This window comes from Medicago truncatula, chromosome 7 (genome assembly GCF_003473485.1).
Source record: "Medicago truncatula cultivar Jemalong A17 chromosome 7, MtrunA17r5.0-ANR, whole genome shotgun sequence".
Taxonomy (NCBI): Eukaryota; Viridiplantae; Streptophyta; class Magnoliopsida; order Fabales; family Fabaceae; genus Medicago; species Medicago truncatula.
In genome coordinates, this window is record NC_053048.1 from 40,434,026 (window position 1) to 40,453,655 (window position 19,630).

The window sequence follows — 19,630 nt, forward strand, 5'->3', positions numbered from 1 at the left end:
TGAGTGCATTGTTGACCCTAGAATTTGTCCGTGCGTTTTAGGACACACAAATTGTCGATGCATTGTATACTTTATTGTGTCTTAAATGTTCGAATTTTAAATTTGGAAATGTATTTTACAAAATTCTTATGTATGGATTTTAAAATTTGGATATATAAAATACAATTTTTATGTGTTTGGATTTTAAAATTTGAATGTGTAGTTTACTCAATATATACATTTAGATGAGAAAGAAACTGTAAAATCAGTTTACAAGTTATATAACTAGAATACTTTACGCGTAACTGACCAAGTTAAATATAAATTCAAAAAATCAGAAGACTCAAAACACTAGAATATATATATATATATATATATATATATATATATATATATATAGGGGGCATATCACATGAGAATGAACTTCTTATATGATAATGATAAGAATGAATCTCAACCATTAGATCAAAATGGATAGATGAGATTAAGAGATTACACATGTGCATCTCCTTATTCTATCGCTTACTGTTCATCTTCTCAAACTCACCTTCTAATGTTCATCTCCTGAGTGAAATTCAACTGAATAAACACTAATTAGTTAAAGCCTTAATTCATTAAATCGATTCAATCCAACACAGAAAAATCCATTAGTTAAATCGATTGTTCATATAAGAATTCATCACACCCCACTAGTTAAAACTTTGCTAAGATTTCCATTCTCCGTTGGCAATTCCATCAATAATGGGTTTGTGCCCAAAAACAAAAACAAAAAACGATTTTGTGAATGATTTTTTTTAGAATGGAAATTAAGTAGAAGAAAAACAATCGACTGTTATCATCAATATATTCATTATAATGTGCCTTGCAAATTGAATTGAAATTTCTGGGTTAGATTAAGGAAAACGACTAAAGGGTAAATGGGTTCTGGAATATAGCTGAATTGAAATGGTTGAGGATAGCATGAGAAAAGACATAAAAATTGAAATAATCAAAAGATGTCAAGGAATTTGGAACCGCAAACTCAGGAGAGAGGGAGAAGAAAAATAAGGGACGCGTGAATGATGGAAAAGAAGAAGAGAATGATCACATGCTTGGCACATGAGTCATTTAAGTGATGTTTTAATCTAATCCATTGCTTTTAATCCGGTGGCTGCAATTTATTCTCACCATTCTCAATAAGTTACTCATTCTCATGTGATATTTCCCCTATAATTTAACACATATACACCAAATAGACATATTAATTGAAACAAAAGATAATTTGGTAAAACTTATACACCAAATAGACATGTTAATTGAAATAACAACTTTTTCTTAAGAAATATGAAAAAAGATAAAAAAGAACTTATATAAATGTCAATCACTTTCTTGTGTTGGTATATATCTTCCAAGACTTTTTTTACGCTTTGTATGTTGTTGTTTCTCGTGTGACATTTCGCAAGGGATCGAAGATGCAAATATTAGACGACGAAACTCGTGTAACATTAGAGATCAAAATTGTAGTTTGTAGTAAAATATTCGACAATGTTTAGTATATTTTAGTAAGGATAGAGTCTTTTTTCCCAATGCTTTTGTTATAATTATAATACATTATTTTTTATATTAAGTAATCCAATGTTTAGAAATTCACATTTAAAATAAATAAGTGAAAAATACGATACTCGAAGTCTAACCCTTAGCGCTCTCTATCTCGGTTTATATCATATGTACTGTTTTTGTTTTTTTTGTAGTGGTCGGGGTTTGAACCTCGAACCTTGCATATTTTTATGCATTATTCAACCAACTGAGTTAAGCTCACGAGAACATATGCACAGTTTATATCAACTGAACTAAAACCTTTTTATGTAAAAAATGCAAATTAAAAAATAAAATTAGAATAAATCACAAATATTGTTGTTTCGATACAATATATATATATTTTTTTACAAAATAGATATAATATTATTTGTTAATGTTTTTTTTTAGGGAAATATTATTTGTTAATGTTTGTTTCCGTCAAATATAAATACAAATAATCCTAATTATATCATCTCCATCAAATATTTTACAAGATAACTTATTTCTTCCTAAATGTTCCTACACTAGTTTCCTTAATAAGAACAACTAATTAATCTAACTTAACTAACTAATTATATCTGTAAAAAAAACTGATTATATCTTTCTTTGTTTTTCTCACATAACACAAAAATGAAGGAAAAAAAGCAAAAAATAAATAAATAAAAACGAAAACATTTTGGTTCTAAATAAAAAAGTGGCACAAAACATTGCTAAAAACTCTCCCCATAATACCATTTTTTGAGCAGAGCAGGAAAGGGTGGTTTACTCATCATGAACTACACTCACTCTCACGCCACCAACCACCGCATCACCGGTAAACTTTCTCTTTCTCACTCTCTTTTTAACGTTAACTTCATCCGTTACTTTCACTTTCTTACATTTCTTTAGACCCCAAAAAACTGAAATGCAAAAATCACAACCCAAAAGACCTTTTCTTTTTATAGCAGCAATTTGCATTGTCACATTTCCCACTTGTTCTAGTTTTTTTCTTTATTTTATGAAAGTGAAGTGTGATTAAACAAATATACAGTTTTGTTTTCAACTAAAAATTTGATCTTGTGCATGATATTTAATATTTTAACAGTTAATAACAATGGCCGACAGTACTTGTTGCTGCCTAGGTTATTCATGACATGTATTTGATATATTTAATTTTGACCCTTTTCATCAACCTTTTCAATTTTTTTTCTCTCTATGGTTTTGTATTCGGGAATGAAAAGGGGAAAAAGCTATGAAGCATCGACACTGACACGTCGACATCAGTAATTATTTAAGAAAATGACAAATTCGAAGAAAATCATGTGTTTTGATGTCGGACACCTTCGAGTAGAAGTGTTGATGCTACAAAGGAGAAACATATTTAATTTTTATTTTTTTTAGTTTAGTTTATGGTTGGTGTTATTATTTATTGTAAAAATGGGACCCATTATACATTTTTTAACATGATCATTGTTGTTGTTTTTATGTTATGCCCCACTGGGCCATTGACATTGATTCTTCATGTTTTTTTTTTGTGTTATCTATGATGTATGAGATCTATAATGAGGCTGACCTAGTAGAAATATACTTGGGCCCTGTTTGGATAAACTATTTATTTGCAGCTTATAGCACAAGTATTTATTATGATAAGCGCTTATGTATAAGCTACTTCTATAGCAAAGGATAAAATAACTTAAATTATATTTGTATAAGCTATAAGCTGTTTCCATAAGCTATATTGGAGAATTTATAAAAACAAGCTGAAAACAGTTTATAAAAATGTCATAAGCTGATTTAAAAAGTGTTCCCAAATAGTCTTAACAAAGCTTATGTCAGTAGATAAGCTCAAATGAGTCAATCCAAAAAGGCCCTAGGTCCACATCTGGATAGAATGTGCACGCGAATACTTATTAGCTAGAGGTAAAATACTTTTGAAAATGTGCATTTCTTGGAGGTGAATACTTCTGATTTGATTCTTTGTTAATAGTAAATTACTTGGGGAAGAAGTCTTATTCTGCTTGTTCTATCGATCTTAAACATGATTGCTTTTGGTAGAAGGATACTTGTGGATTTTAATCAAAACTAAATTTCTATGATGCATACTTTTAAATGGTTGACATACTCATGCCCTGAACATATCTGGTATGGATACTTATACTTATTAAATACAAATGAGTTTGTAGTCAATGCTTAGTTCTCACTTTGAATACAAGTGAGTTTTGTTATACACCAAGTTTTGTTACGATGTGGTTTGCATTACAATTGATTGATATATGTTGTTAAGATGTCTCGTTGTACTCAGGATTTAGTAGCAGTTATACTTCACCTAATTTTCTAAAAAGTTCTGGTTATTGATCTTAAATGCCATCAATCTGCAGTAGTTGTGTTTTTTTATGTACATGGTTCTTAGCTGCTGCTGCACATGTTATGTCAGTAAACACTTCTACAATTTGGTTGGTCACCTGGAAAAATAAGAAATTATGACCTTTCCATGTTCTAATAACTTTTGCCTCTTTTCTTTGAGTAATTATTGTTGTTTCTTTAGATTTTCTCAATGCAAATAAAGGTTTAATGCATCATCTAATATCAATAGATCTTACAGATGATATAAATGCAGATTGATGACTGACCTCTTGAGTTCATTGATTACAGATCCTAATGGGACGAGGGATGCGGTGAACTGGGAGAATCATATTCACTCAATGGAAATTCAGGCTTACAGTTCCATGTTGAAGGCTTTTATTGCTCAATCAGAACTTCTTACTTGGGTAAATATTTATTCTAAATCTGTTCTCTTTGACTGAGTTTGTCTCGTTAAATATGCTCTTGCAAATCCTCTATCCTTTTTTGCAAGGTATATGCTGAAAATTTGTTTGTGGCTGTAGGGAAAAGAGGAGCTCTTGACTGAACTACGAAAGGAACTAAATATCGCAGATTCTGAACATGGAGAAATTCTGACTAAAATAAACTCCGATGACTCAATTAAATGGATAAGGTGTTTACAAATGTTTTTGTGCTATTATTATGCACAGCTGTTCGAATATTATGATATTGTATTGTGAAATGCAGAAGCTTCACTACTTTCTTAACATTTTATGTTGCAGGGAGCAAAGGAAAATGGCATATCATTCTCAAGCTCATGATTCTATCAAAGCTAATGCTTCTGGGTGTACTTCTACTTCAATTGGAAATTCTACTATAAGATTGCAAACTCATTCGCATGCTCAGGATTATATCAAAGCTAATACTTCTGGGTGTCCTGCTTCAATTGGAAATTCTACTGTAAAATTGCAAACTCATTCGCATGCTCAGGATTATATTAAAGCTAATACTCAAGCTTATGATTATATCAAAGCTAATACTTCTGGGTGTCCTGCTTCAATTGGAAATTCTACTGTAAAATTGCAAACTCATTCGCATGCTCAGGATTATATTAAAGCTAATACTCAAGCTTATGATAATATCAAAGCTAATAGTTCTGGGTGTCCTTCTGCTTCAATTGGAAATTCTACTGTAAGATTGCAAACTCATTCGCATGCTCAGGATTATATTAAAGCTAATACTCAAGCTTATGACTATATCAAAGCTAATACTTCTGGGTGTCCTTCCGCTTCAATTGGAAATTCTACTGTAAGCTTGCAAACTCATTCGCATGCTCAGGATTATATTAAAGCTAATACTACTGGATGTCCTTCTGCTTCAATTGGAAATTCAGTTATAAGATTGAAAGCTCCATCCTCGGCTGCATTTTATCCTCAGAATAACTTATCACGCAGTAAAGCTTCTCATAGTTCTATTCATATTCCTGCTTCATTGCCAGTAAGTAAAATCGGCCCAATACAATTGTGAAAATTGTTTATCTTGCACTGTTGCTGCAGAGCCTGTTTGGTTTAGGTCTTAGATGTGTTCTGGATATTCAAAACCGCATTGGAGGAAAAATTAATAGCTTGAATTTTTACATTAACAGTCTTTGGGTTATATGCCTCATGGAAAATAATTGTCCAAGAATATCCAAAGTTCTTTTGCTTTTCTAAGACCAGTCAATTCTTACATACATAATAAATTTGATTCTATTCATTTATCTTGTAACATGAATAAAAGGAATTAGTCCTTTGATCTTTCTGGGCTGTTTTTTTGTTGTTGCAACTTGCAAAGCTTGCCGTTGTATATAATTCCTTACGCATTCTTTGGGTTGAGTTGGGCTATTTTTCTTCTTGATTAATCACTTTGGAAATCAAAAGCTCCCTCTGAAGTCAACTCTTTTATTTGATCTGTGGTACTTAATAAAATTAATAGTATAATAATAATATTGTAGGTTCGTAGGATGCATAAGGCTTGTTCCACTGATATATGTCTAATGTGTCAAGTGTGGTGGTTGCTCAGAACCAGTGTCACCTCCTATTCATACATTCTGCTGCTGTTTCTTTATGGAATTTTGAGGATAATTCTACCAGCCCTTGTTTATTAAACAAAGTACGTTTAAAAGAGGCACCACTATGATTAGGTTATCGGTTATCACATGATTGTTTTTCCAAACACATGCAAATGCAGACTCTTTAAAAGGAAACACTTGAGCTGCTTATCTTATTAGGATAACATTGTTTTTCATTAGATGGTCATTCTTAAGATTTGTACCAGCCTTTTCTTCCATTTAAAGATAGACCGCGGTTTTGGGACAGTTCACAACCTGCTTTCATTTTATATCTATCATTATGTTTTTGGTAACTCTATCTATCATTTTTCTAATTACACTATTATTAGTAATAGTTGAATCTGGCTTATTAATTGAATTTTGTCTGTGCCAGCCAAAATTTAATGACAATCTGTTGACTGCGGAGTTCGTCCATGGGAATGCTGATCAACCCAAGGAAATGTTCAACTATGATGCTCAGTTACCGCCTATTGGAAGAGGGAATGTGCCGAAACAAAATGATCAATTTAAGCAGTACTTCCCCCCATCCAAGTCTGTCATGTTAAACAACAAATCTGATTTAATCCAGATCCGTGCAACAGATAGGGTTATCCAAGATGTAAGAAAGTTCTTATTTCATATCTATTTTTGATTGGTTTTATGTTAGTTACAATTTGACTGAAATTAAATGATCAGTTAAATATAACTGGCAATATATGGAACTTGTAGATATGAAGTGATGACCAAGAAATGCACCTAGTAGCTAGTAGATGTTAATGTGTTAAAATGTTGATGATCATTATATAATTTTTTTTTTTTATCATTATATCATATTAAACTCGGGGTATCTTGATACTTGATACTTTGTCAGTATCATGGAATATGCTTTTGAATGTTGAATTGATTATGGAATGAGTGAATGTTGTTGTGTGAGGGCTAAAGGTGGAGGAGAGATAGCTAAGATGCCCCAAATTTTCAAAGATATTATTTTAGCATCTAAATCTTGTAGTTGATAAAATGGTTGCCATAGGTTCTTTTGTTATTGAATAGCACACACTCACAGCCTAAATTATTGAATAGTATTCACTCATGGACTAAATTATTCAAAGAAAGGCTAACAATACATTTTCTGTCACATTATTTATTATTGGGCTAAATGCACATGTCCCACTAAGTCGTGTGGGTCTCACTTCTTAACTGATGTGGTCTGCATGAATTTCATCAAACAATAAAGAGTATGTTGCTAGCATTCTTTAATTATTTATTTTGCTTGTTTTCTTTTTGATTGTTCCATACTTTGGTTCATGATTTGGTGCACTCAATGTTTTCTCTTGGAGGATCTTCCTTAGTATTAATCTGATACAATCAAGATATGATAGAATATTTTTCATATTCAAACACTTCCCCCAAACTAAGTCTTACTAAGTTTTATGTTAATTACAAGTAAGACTTCTTGAATAAAATTGAAACACTATAATCTGGGATTAGCCAGACCATATATAAGATATATTTGGGTAAAAACCAGTAGGGCACATGCAGCACAGAAGTCAACAGAGAATGATACTATTCTAATACCCTGTTTAAATTATTGGGTTTGTATGTACATGGAATATAGTATCTTATTCTCTCTTTTTTGGGTGCTACCCTCCGGTTCCCAGAGGAAGGGCCCCTTTTAATCCGGAGTTCGGCTATGAGGTAAGTATAGCCCGACTAAAAATTATTCCACCCAGGAATCGAACTCGCGTTCTCCCGAATGATTCTTCCTTTGGTGGAGCTCATTAACCACTTGAACCCAATTACTTGGTTAATATAGTATCTTAATTTTCTTAGTAATGATTTCCACATTTCTTTATATTTTATTATAAATAAGGTAACAAATGATAAATATCAGAAAATATGAAAAACCAATACTATAATCTAAGATGCTGTAATTACACTTCGATACAATCAAATCACCGAGGCATATTTTTCACACATTCCGACCAACTCATTGTGAACTTAGCAATTATGAAACACACTGTATTTCAGGTGTTCTTTCTTTGGTTCTTACTCCTTTGTGTTGTTAATTCCTTAATTGTTACATTTGGCAGGTTGAGAAGATACTTTTCAGTAGAGAGAAGCCTGGTCCAGCCGATATTGAGAGAGCGAAACAGACTCTTAAAGTAATTCCTGCCTTTTGAGATACATTGAATTACCTTACATATTTGTCTTTAGGCAATTCTAACAAAGTATGTTATATGAATGTATAATTTGGTTCAGGAGCAAGAAGGAGCTCTACTTGAAGCACTCGGTAAACTGGCAGACGTATTAGAGGAGGGTAATGATCAGTTCCTCAACAGCTTGTTTTTATGAACGTATGTGTTACCATTTGGTTTTCTAGAAGATGGGGTGCTGGGAAATATTCAAAACTACTCATGGAGGACAAGCGATGGCAGTCCATGGTAATTTCAGTGGATTAATTGGTAGGCTGAATGGACTTGGGGAATTTATTCTGATCCTTGAAATTAGGGTGTCTATATCATTATGTAGATATGATGCTTATTTTAGTTACTGAATCCAATTATGGAGGTTACTATACCCTTAATTAGACAAAATATATGATGATGCTAAAGCTAGTAGGTGACTGATGCGAGCTGAACACTTCCATATGACTTGTTTCAATACTTGTTTGACTGATACTCCTGCTAACCATTTAGTTAAATGTATAGTGTAAAGGAGAATCCAATCCCTTTTTGTTCTTCAGGAAAAAAACTCATATTTTCTTGTTAGTTGCATCATATTTTAAACCATATGATCATTGATTTTCTGGTATGAGTTATTAAAATCATTTTTTTTGTACATGGATGTGAGTGTTGCTCTTTGATCTTCATTTTAGATGAAATTGGGCCTTGTTTGGACAAACAGCTTATTTGCATCTTATAGCACAAGTGCTTATCATGATAAGAGCTTATATAAGCTCTTCCCATAGCAAAAGATAAAGTAAAGTTAAATGGTTTTTGTAAAAGCTATAAGCTGTTTTCATAAGCTATCTTGGAAAACTTGTGAAAATAAGTTGAAAACATCTCATGAACAATGTTATAAGTTGTTTTCATAAGTTCTCCCAAATTGTCTCACAAAACTTATGCAAGTAGATAAGTTTAAATAAGCCAATCCATTCGGATCCTTGATATATTGTTGCAGACTTTTATTTTTTGTCGGAAGAGATAAAAAAAGTGTTTGATTCTCAATATGGGTTCTCTGCTAAGGGGATGCCTTTTGTTGTGACTATTTTGTTTTTGGCGTCAATTGAAGATATTGTAGATATTTTATTGCAAAGTAATAGTATATAATTGTTTTTGTTTTTTGCTTTTTTAGCATCGTCATACTAGTATATATATAATTATTGACGCCCAATTTATGCTCAATGTTGTGATTTTCGTAGAACACCGGATTCTCTCTTTGCAACCGAAGAAGCAACAATCAATGGTGCCACTCCACAATTTTATATAGAAAAACAAAACACTTTATTTTAAAAAATAATGAAATAACTTTTGAAAGTTTTCATCTTATTGTTACAACTTATTAACTTTCGAATGGAAGTGTTTTTATTAGTTTTTCTCAAAATCTACTTCGAATTGAAAGTTGTTTTTATAACGACAAATGAACACAAAATATCTTCTACTTTTTTTAAAAAATCTCTAAATTATGGAATGAAAAAAATCCTTTTATTTTTTTTTTTTTTTTTATAATCTATAATAAACAGACCTTAAATCTGGTTCGACTGTGATGTAAGTAAAGTTTGACCATAAAAATTATTCCACTCAGAAATCAAACTCGAGTTCTTCTGAACAATTGGTCCTTTAATGGAGCACATTAAACATTTGAGAGCAATAACTTGGTTTGTGACTTATCATCAAGTTTGAGAATGTGTAGAGCAGTGAAACATACGAGTCGTAAGTGTGTGCAGAAAAAGGGGGCAGAAACAACTATCATCAATATTTTGGTAAAACATCATCTTTGGCATTGTTTCTAGATAAAATAAAAGGTAATATTGAAACAATATTTTTCATGCGGTAGTTCTTTCTTTTATTATGTCTAAGAACAAATTTGAGATGTCAAGTCTTTCCTTTTAAAACGTGAGTGGATGATGACGCTATATACTCTCATACTTGCAACCAAATTTCTTGCATACCATTTTCTCTAAGACCTGCATTTCGAGTCGCATAAACGATGGTTAAAAATCACGTGGAAGCTACAATAATATTTGGACAACTATTTGTTCAGAGGCACCAAATTTCACAAGAGGAACCATTAGCTTCAACTCTGATAAGTTACTCGTGCATAGAATGATCCAGAGTTATTGCAACTTATGTTAAGTCCTCGTGTCAAGTGTAAGAGTTATAGCATATGATCTTATTTAGTAAAGTGTTTCCCATTAAAGCTTTCATTGGAAGGAAATAAAATTGCATTCTACCGTGAATCATTGCTGCAAGTGGCCCATTGTAAACAGTTTTATAGTGTGTTTGGTAACACGTTCCAACTCAAAATTACGCGTCCCAAGGCAAAGAAAACGTAAAAATAAGGAAGCTAAGATTTGTAGAGTTGGTCAAAACGCAGGTTTGTGGGTATCCCACCGTGTAAACAAACACATACTTAGACCAATTGGATTAATAATTAATTAGACAATCACAACGATGCAAATAAGAACAGTTTTAGAACAGTTCTAGGGGAACATTTCGATCAGTTTGTTCGCATGGCGGGTATGCCTCGGTGTACTTATTCGTTCTTCAGGGTTATTTGGCTTGCTTGTGTGTGGGTTATATGAAAAGAACGTAACAACCGTATCTTAAAAAATGCGGTGTCTGAACCATGTAACCTTTTTGACAAAGTGAAACTGAATTCTTTTATGTGGTTGAAATCAAATCAGCCTCTCAGCATAAGTGTTTCCACGTAATTGTTTATTATTCGCTTTCTCTTTAGGTGCTTCTCAGTGTGGCATAAACTGTGACTTTGTACATTTCTGAGTGAGTCTCTCTCTCAGTACGCCTTGTGCGGGGTGATTCACTCTTGGTTTAATATTATATTCCATTTTGACTTCTTAAAAAAAAAAAATTAGACAATCACAACGATGCAGTATAAATGCCGCAACTTTCAAATAAATAAATTTGTACCATAATCTTTTTCTAATCTCATAAGTCATACTATAGGTGCAATATATATAGTTAAGTGATCGACCGACTCACCCAGCATTTGTATTGGTTTCTAGTTGAAATATAAATGCCGTTTATCATGGTGGATATTTTTGGATTTGTCTCATGGGTTTATGAATTTTGTGTGTATCATGATTGATTCCGCCATTTAAAAAGACATAACGATACATCTCATTGTTCATTTGTCTTTCATTCATGTGTAATTTTTCATATATAATTAAAAACTAGGTGTTGTGTATATGTTTTAATCGAACATTTTGAATCAACATATTCATTTCAAACTATTGTTTTTATGGCCTATATTCTACATCTTCGATATAGCATATACAAGAATACACCCATATATATATATATATATATATATATATATATATATGAAGGATTATTTTAACAAGATCCGCCTATTGGTAAAAGATTTATCCCTTGATAAAAATGCAAGATTACATCTTTTTTAATAAGTAAAGAGGGACTTCTTAAAAATAAAATAAAAAACTAAATGATGTTTATCCCCTTTTATTTTGGCAAATTTTAGTTTACTTTTTGTAAAATTTAATTTTGGATTCCAACCTTATAATTTAAAAGAAATAAAAAATTGGATCTTCATGACATCAAAATTTTCAAATTTAAGGTATTTCGTCCTCATAATTTGAGTGAATTTTGGATTATCCTCTATCATATAATCTATTCTATACAATCAAAAACTCGCTCAAATGACAAAAAAATAAACATAATTTAATCCAAAAAGCCAAACAATTAAAGAGGGAGTAAACTATATTGTTTTATAATATATAGGAATTGAAAACCGGATACAAGGACTAAAACAGAAATTCAACAAACAATATATTTACCCTTAATTAAAATTTCAATGTACGGTCTTTAAACACGCTAAATTACACAACCCAGCCGTATGCATGTTCCATGAAGTTGTCCAAAAAAAGTTCAATCTTAAATTCAAACAGTAAATACTACACCAAAAAACCCTATTCAATGCACATAAGAAACTCTACAACTCATTTTACTTACTTTGTTGTTCTTGTTTCTTCTTCTTCTTCTTATTATTATCTTTAGCTCAACTATCACATCGCCACCCTATCCATGTTCTTACAAATAGACGCACTCCATTTTATAAAGGAGTATTTCAGCTTAAGTCGTTATAACGTTCAAAAAACCTGATAAAACATAGGTTTAAGCTAAACATAAATTAAGTCCTAATTTTAACTAGACTTTTGAGATTTAGGGTCTCATTAGATTTTCGTCATATCATTATTATTGCTACAGGTCATTTCTCTCTCTTTAATGAGGTTGCTTATCATTAGCATTTACTTTCTGCATTCTCTCTCATGCATTGGTCTTCTTCTATTTGCAATTCTTGCTTATGGAACAAAACAAGCAGCTGTGTATGATTTTCAAATTTACTAATTTGTTTTTTTCCTTTTATTTATGAAAATAAATGGAGAATAACTTTTAGAAAGAAATACATGCAAAAAATTGGATGTAAGTCGGTCCTACTATAATCAATTACTCCATCTATTTTAAAATGAGTGTCGTTTTAGCCAAAAATATTTGTTTCAAAAAGACCGTCACTTTCAAGTTTCAATGCAATAATAATTTTTCCTTTTCAATTTTACCCTTCAATTAATACTTTATACACTACTTCCAAAGTAGTACTACCTCTGTCCCTAAATATAGGAGCATATTTTGCAAAAATTACGGAGATTAAGAAAGTTGGTTGTAGTATTAAATTTGTATATACTACCTCCGTCTATAATTATAAGACCCTTTTAAAAAAATAATTTGTCCCTTTTTATAAGACCCCTTTGGTGTTTTTCAAGTACATTAATTATTTCTTTACCAACATACCCTTATTTATTTTGCATTTTTTCTTCAATCAACAATAAAATTATATTGAAAACATAAATTTACTCTCTCTTAAGGATAAAATTGTAAAAACAATAGTAATTATATACAAATTTAAAACTACAACCAACTTTCTTAATCTCCGCAATTTTGACAAAAGGCTCCTATATTTAGGTACGGAGGTACTAATTAATATTGCTTTTACAATTTTATCCTTAAGAGAGAGAGTTAATTTATGTTTTCAACCTAATATTTATTGTTGATTGAAGAAAATGATGCAAAATAAATAAGGGTATGTTGGTAAAGAAATAATTAATGTAATTAATATTGTATTAAAAACTGAAATTGATCAACTTTTTTGGGACTTTTTTTTTTGTTTTTGCAAAAAGTCACTTATTATGGAAAGGAGAGAGTGTTTTTTTTCTTTCAAAACTTTATGTGTCTTTTATCTTTTTAAATAGAAGAAATTGAAAAACACATAAATAAAGAGGATCTTGACTCGTTATTAACCGCCTTGCTCCCTATGAAAATATGTCGTGCAAAATTGAGTTTCAAGGTATAATGAAATTTAATTTTCTGCTTCATTTAAACACATGCTACATCATCTATTAATCTACAAATGATATGTGTATTTTTCAATGATCTTTTGAAAAACTTTATTTCTTGTAGTAGCATGCGGCCGTCATATATCGATGCTGGAGATGTGCAACAACTTGATTATGATGGAAAATTGATCTTGTTCTATCAATTCTTCTTCGAAATCAAAGTTTTGCACATGTCTAATTTATATACCACGACTTAATGCAACTATCAAAAGATCGTTGAAAAGACATATATCATTTGTAGATCAATAGACGTTATATCATTTTTTTTTTATATATAAATATGAGGCAAGTTTTATTATATCTTAAAACTCACTTTTGTAGGATATAATTAAAGAGGGACAAAAACTATATTGTTTTATAATATGTAGGGACTTAAAACTATGCTCAAGAACTAAAACAGAAATTCGACAAACAATATATTTACCTTTAAATTAAAATTTCAATTTACTTAATAGACCAAATTACACAACATAACTCTATGTTCCATGAAGGTTAGTCCAAAAAAAAGTTCAATCTTAAATTCAAATCGTAAATAATAATTTACTATTTTAAATACTACATCAAGAAACCCTATCAATGCACATACAAAACCCTACACACTTTGATCTCTCTCTCTTCTCTCTCTCTCCCTCTCTCCCCCCTCCCTCCCTCCCTCACACACACACACACACTTGTTTGCATCCACATTCTTGGAAAATACAAATACACTACACTCTAGATAACTCCCTATGAAAATATTGCATTGCTTGGTTTAGCGTTTAGATTAACATTATCGTGTCTCAATACCTTTTTGACCACTATTTTGTGAAGTTAAGAATACAAGATTTTGCTCAAACGCAAGGCAGCGTCAAGTTTACCACTAAAACAAACACACATTATATCTTGTGAAATCAAAATTAAGTTTCAAGGCATATTGTCCTCTCAAAGTTTAACACTTCAACATCTATTAGTTTACAAAAGATATAGTTATTTTTTAGTGATCTTTTGAGAAACATTGTTCATGTTGCTGTATAAGTGGGTTGTGTATTGATGTTGGAGACATGCAATGCTTGTTTATGATGAAAAAACGATTCTATTCTATCAATTCTTCATCAGAATCAAGGCTTTGCATATGTTCAATCCATACATCACAACTTAATACAACACATGCGAAACCTTTCAAAAGATCGTTGAAAAGACCTATACCATATGTAGACCAATAGAGATTCTAGCATACGTTTAAATTTGTGGCAAGTTTCATGATATCTATATTAAAGAGAAATGATATTTGTACAACCACTTTCTCACAACTTTTTTACAACTTTCTCTCTCATACTCACATTATCCTCTTATTCTTTCTCTTCTTTTTTCTCTCTCCATTGTTTTTTACCAATGAAAAGATAGAAAAAAGAAGTTGTCACAAAAGTTGTTTCATATAGTTGTTCAAATAACACTACTCTATTTTAAAACACGCTTTTGTGGAATATATTTCCATAGAGACATGAGAAGCGTAACAATATTCATATTTTCCATGGATATCCGTATGCTGGTATCCACTAGAGAGTAGAGATATCATGAAGAAAATGTCAGAGATTATTTATAAAAAAAATCCACAGAATAAACAATGAAAAGTGGAAATATCACTAGGATGAAACAATGCAGATGGAGCGAAAATGACGTAGAAATTGGATGTAGAATGTAGATCTACTCCTTGGTTCTTGTTCTCTATTAGCAATTGTGAAATGTGAATATATATTTTATACTTTTCTATGAAGAAGATATGGAGCAACATGGTAAAAATATAGAAATATCATATTAAGGTAAAACTACATAATTTTTTCTTTAACTTAATTTCAAATAACACTTTCGTTATTTTTTTTTTCTCAGTTTAATCTTTTATATCATAATTGGGTAACACTTTCGTCCTTTATATTTTTCTTTTTCGATCTAATCTTTTATGTTATAAAATGTAACATTATAATAACATATAAAATAGCATATAAAAAATTCATCAAACTCATAAACAAACCCAAGCGTTCATCAAACAAACATAAAAATCTAAATTTTATTGAAGAAATTCTATAAAAAAATATAATAATGTTGACATTTTATAAGATAAAGGATCGTGTGCAGGTATAAGCAGGGGCGGTTTCACCGCCCGGCGACCCCAGGCAGTCGCTCGGGCTCGATCGATAATTTTTGCACATTAAACCCAACCCAAAAGCCCATTAACACACTTACAAAAAGAAAAATTTGGGCAATCTGAAAATTCTCATACGCAAATATGTCTCATAATTTTATTTAGCACACTATTGACGGGTTTATCTCTTTTATTTTAACGGATTAATTGTTCAAATTGACCCTGTAATATACATTATGTCTGAAAAATGACCCTGTAAAATACAAAACATATATTCTAGCATTGCAACTTGAATTTCTTCTTATTTTTGACCACCCTATAATATACGTCTGGTCTAAAAATGTGACCTACAGGTTGATTTTTTCACTATTTTTTTCATACATGTTTAGCACGTTAAAATATAGCTTTACACAAAAAATTAAATTTCTTCGACTAGGGATAAATTAATTATGACCTTTTATTCCCTCATAATTATGAATTTCTTAAACAATTTATAATTAATTTGTATCTCGTTTAAAAACTACAAAATTTTATTGTGAAGATTCTTATCATGTTCTAGTCATGCCTACAAAAGTAGGGAACTAAATTTGACTTGTGAGTATACGCTTACGCGGAACAAAATTTTAATTTTGCATGTTTTGGTTGAAAAATCAAAATAAATTTAAACGACTTCAAAATGCTATGAAACTTTACATATCCTTTTTATGTACTTTTATAGATGTCTCTGCAAATAATGAGCTCAAAATTCGATTTATAGGTCGAGATTTTCGTTGTTTTGTTTTTTGAGCTTTTGACGCTTTAAAAATTCATAATTAATTTGTCGTTTGTCGAAAATTTATAACTTTTTTGTGTAAATCCAGATTTTAACGTTCTTAACTCACCTCTAAGAAATCATGAAAAAATTCAATCTCTCGGTTGCTTTTTAGGACTTCACGTATATTACAGGGTTATAAATAATAAAAATCTTGAATTATATAGTCAGAATACATGTTATTTAATTACAAAGTCGATTTCAATTAATAACCATATTTTAAATTGTACTTTTGTTGACAAAATGATAAACCTATTTTATTTCGGTTTTTTTTAGAAAAAAAAATATTTGGATTTATGATTGTTTATATGTTATCTCATATGTGAATTTGCGATAAATTTTTTGTCCGAACTCCATAAATTTTCTAGCTCCGTCACTGGATTAAGGAAGAAGAGAATGATATGGTGTGACTTGCGAATGTCAAGAGAAGAAGAGATTAAAAAATGGATATGGTTATTGGTTGAGCTGTGTGAGTGGTTTGTGCGATTGAATTTAAAGGTGAGGGGTAGTGACATTTTTTGAATCATCATAATTTAGAAAGTTGTTGGAGATTTTTATAGGTGGAGAAAGGGGTGAAGTTTAGCATGGGAAAGGTTAATTTTTCCCACCATGGGAAAGTTAGTTTTTAACCATCGGATCAAATGATAAACACACTCTTATCATGCTCCTTTAACATTAGATTTTTCTCCATTTCTCTTCAACCTCACAACCAGATTTCTTACTTTCTCTCTCTACCTCCTCCTCTCCTCTCTTTCCAAACAGAACCATCATAACTACCACCACCACCATGTTTAACTCATAAGAAGTTAAAATGGTTTTCATAATAGAATTAGCTTAGACTTTGATCGAAATTGGTTTTGAAAAAGTGGGTTAATAATGTTTTTCAAATCCTTATATATCATTGTCACTGTGAATGCAAACATGAGATTTTTAATTCATGAGGTTGAATCCGAATTTATAGTGGGAGTTTTCTAGATTCGTGTCATTTGATGTCGCATTCAATTCTTGGGCTGGTTCTTTTCAGAATGTTTTATTTTTTAGAGTTGCATATTGGGGTTTTGTTTTCAAGCATGTTGAAGATGATGGTGATGAATCTGGAGTGTTCATAATATTTCAATAATCATGTGTTCTGGATTTTCTGAAATTAACTGTCCCACCTGCTGGTTTATTTCAATAATTCTTTTTATATTGATAGAAAAACCACAAACTCTATTGAAGTTGGCATGTATATGTTGTGGTTTCTTCATATGGAAGCTGATGGAACTCTAGCACTAAAAGATGGTTTCTTCAAAGGAAGGGGAGAAGGTTGGTGATGGAAGATGATGTGGAAAATTTTTAGTGTTGAGAGACCATGATAACATTATGTTCCCTACTTAATTCAATGGTTAAAAACTAACTTTCTCATGGTGGAAAAAATTAGCCTTTCCCATGCTAAACTTCACCTGATATGGTGGAAGATTTAACCCCAAGGTAAAAAAACTAAAACTCGTCCTTGTAGTTGGTATTTGTCCCTATGTTGTACAGTTGTGTGACACCAATTTACCTTGAAAGTGTTTAAAAGCATGATAATAACAAACTTTTGGGAAAATTTTACATTTTAAACTACTCACAACATGTTTTTAAACACTTACGTACTCACAACATGCAGAGCAATAATAATTCATAAATACAAAATTTGCAAAGTATGTCTTCTTAAAGGGAGCTTCTACAGTGCAGTCGTGAAACTGACTTTTTTAAAAAAGTTAATTTTAATTTTAATGTTTAATGATCAATAGCAATTCATCTAGTAATGCTTGCAACATCTTGGACTTACATGTACTATTTTATCATTGACATCTTTAACTTGCAAACAGAGTTGCTGATATCATATGATAGTCTTGAATGTTACACTTTATGGAGTGTTACACTTAAAACAAAGTATGATAAAATTAGATTAAGTGTATTCTTGTTAATCTGATGAATTGATGATACTATAGAGACTGAACTTTTGATGCCACTGGACAAACAGTAGGATGTTACTCATAACACTTTTGATGTTATAGTGTTAACTTACCAGAAAAGTCATTCTCATAACTTCACCATATAATTTTCTCTTCTTTAAATTCTACATTATTGAGATCCGGTTATTCCAAGTTGACAACAAATCAGGCGCTAACAAAAGTAAAGAAATAGAGTTTCCTAGCTTAAAATATATTTTATTAATTTAATCCTAATGAAAAAACCTTTGGTCAAAGAAATGAAAAATACACAATAACAACAATTCACTAAATGACAAGAAATATGGAAAACACATAACAAGAGAAGAAAAAACAACCAAATGTATTTTAACATTTTGAGCATTCTTCCACTTTTTCTTTCTCATTTTCTGTTTTGTTTTTTCTATTTTTGATTAAAACATCGTATATACTGCAGGCATCTCTGCTTTTGTTGCTGCATCTACTACATGTTTTCGCATCTTATTAATCTAACAAGGATCATAACATAATTTCTAAGCATAAATATTATGAACCCAAAAAAAATCAAAGCTAAAGAGATAAAGCATAACTAGTGCATGGGATGTTCAAGAAAAATATCAATATTTTGGAGCATGAAAATATGGAACTCGTCAATTTTCTTCTACAATAGCTTTAACTATATCATAAGGATTTAGTTTACACATGCCATTTGATTTCCATGTGCTGCCTAAATAGCCATTAATCTTCTAGTACACATTAAGAATGTATGTTGACTTATACTATAACGTTTATATGTCTAATTATACGTACTATATATGCTATAAGTCTTGGGTAGTGAACTTAAGTTTAATTGCCATTTCTCCATTTATCCAAAGTTTTACATTTCTTCATTTTATCATCAAATTCATCTTGAAAAAGTAAAAGAATATTCTGTTAATTAACTATATTTGCAGAAATAACACTCTTCAAATTTTATAGCTTCTTCTTTAGAATTCATAAATCTTTCAAGAGTTTTGTACATTTAACATGTAGAAGACCAAACTCTTCACAATAATTACCCTTAAAAATAATCATATCTCTTGATTGAAATTTTCTACCATATTATTGACCATATATATACTTCTTCTTTCTTTGTGCACCTTCTTTACTATTATTTGATTGTTGTTAT

General features: G+C 30.8%; 1 protein-coding gene across 6 annotated transcripts; it reads left to right on the forward strand.

Moving 5' to 3' along the window:
• The first annotated feature begins 2,238 nt into the window (after positions 1 to 2,238).
• LOC11436960 (uncharacterized) lies at positions 2,239 to 8,694 on the forward strand. 6 transcript variants are annotated; one of them, XM_003624666.3, is made up of 7 exons: positions 2,239 to 2,350; positions 4,168 to 4,283; positions 4,401 to 4,510; positions 4,620 to 5,334; positions 6,321 to 6,545; positions 8,017 to 8,088; positions 8,186 to 8,694. In XM_003624666.3, the coding sequence occupies exons 1-7, from the start codon at positions 2,308 to 2,310 to the stop codon at positions 8,276 to 8,278; spliced, it is 1,374 nt and encodes a 457-aa protein (XP_003624714.3). In that variant the 5' UTR covers positions 2,239 to 2,307; the 3' UTR covers positions 8,279 to 8,694. The 6 variants fall into 6 exon arrangements, with proteins under 6 accessions (XP_003624714.3, XP_039683297.1, XP_024625936.2 ...); XM_024770168.2 differs by lacking the exon at positions 2,239 to 2,350 and adding an exon at positions 3,498 to 3,657; XM_039827362.1 differs by lacking the exon at positions 2,239 to 2,350 and adding an exon at positions 3,810 to 3,968.
• The last annotated feature ends 10,936 nt before the right edge of the window (positions 8,695 to 19,630 follow it).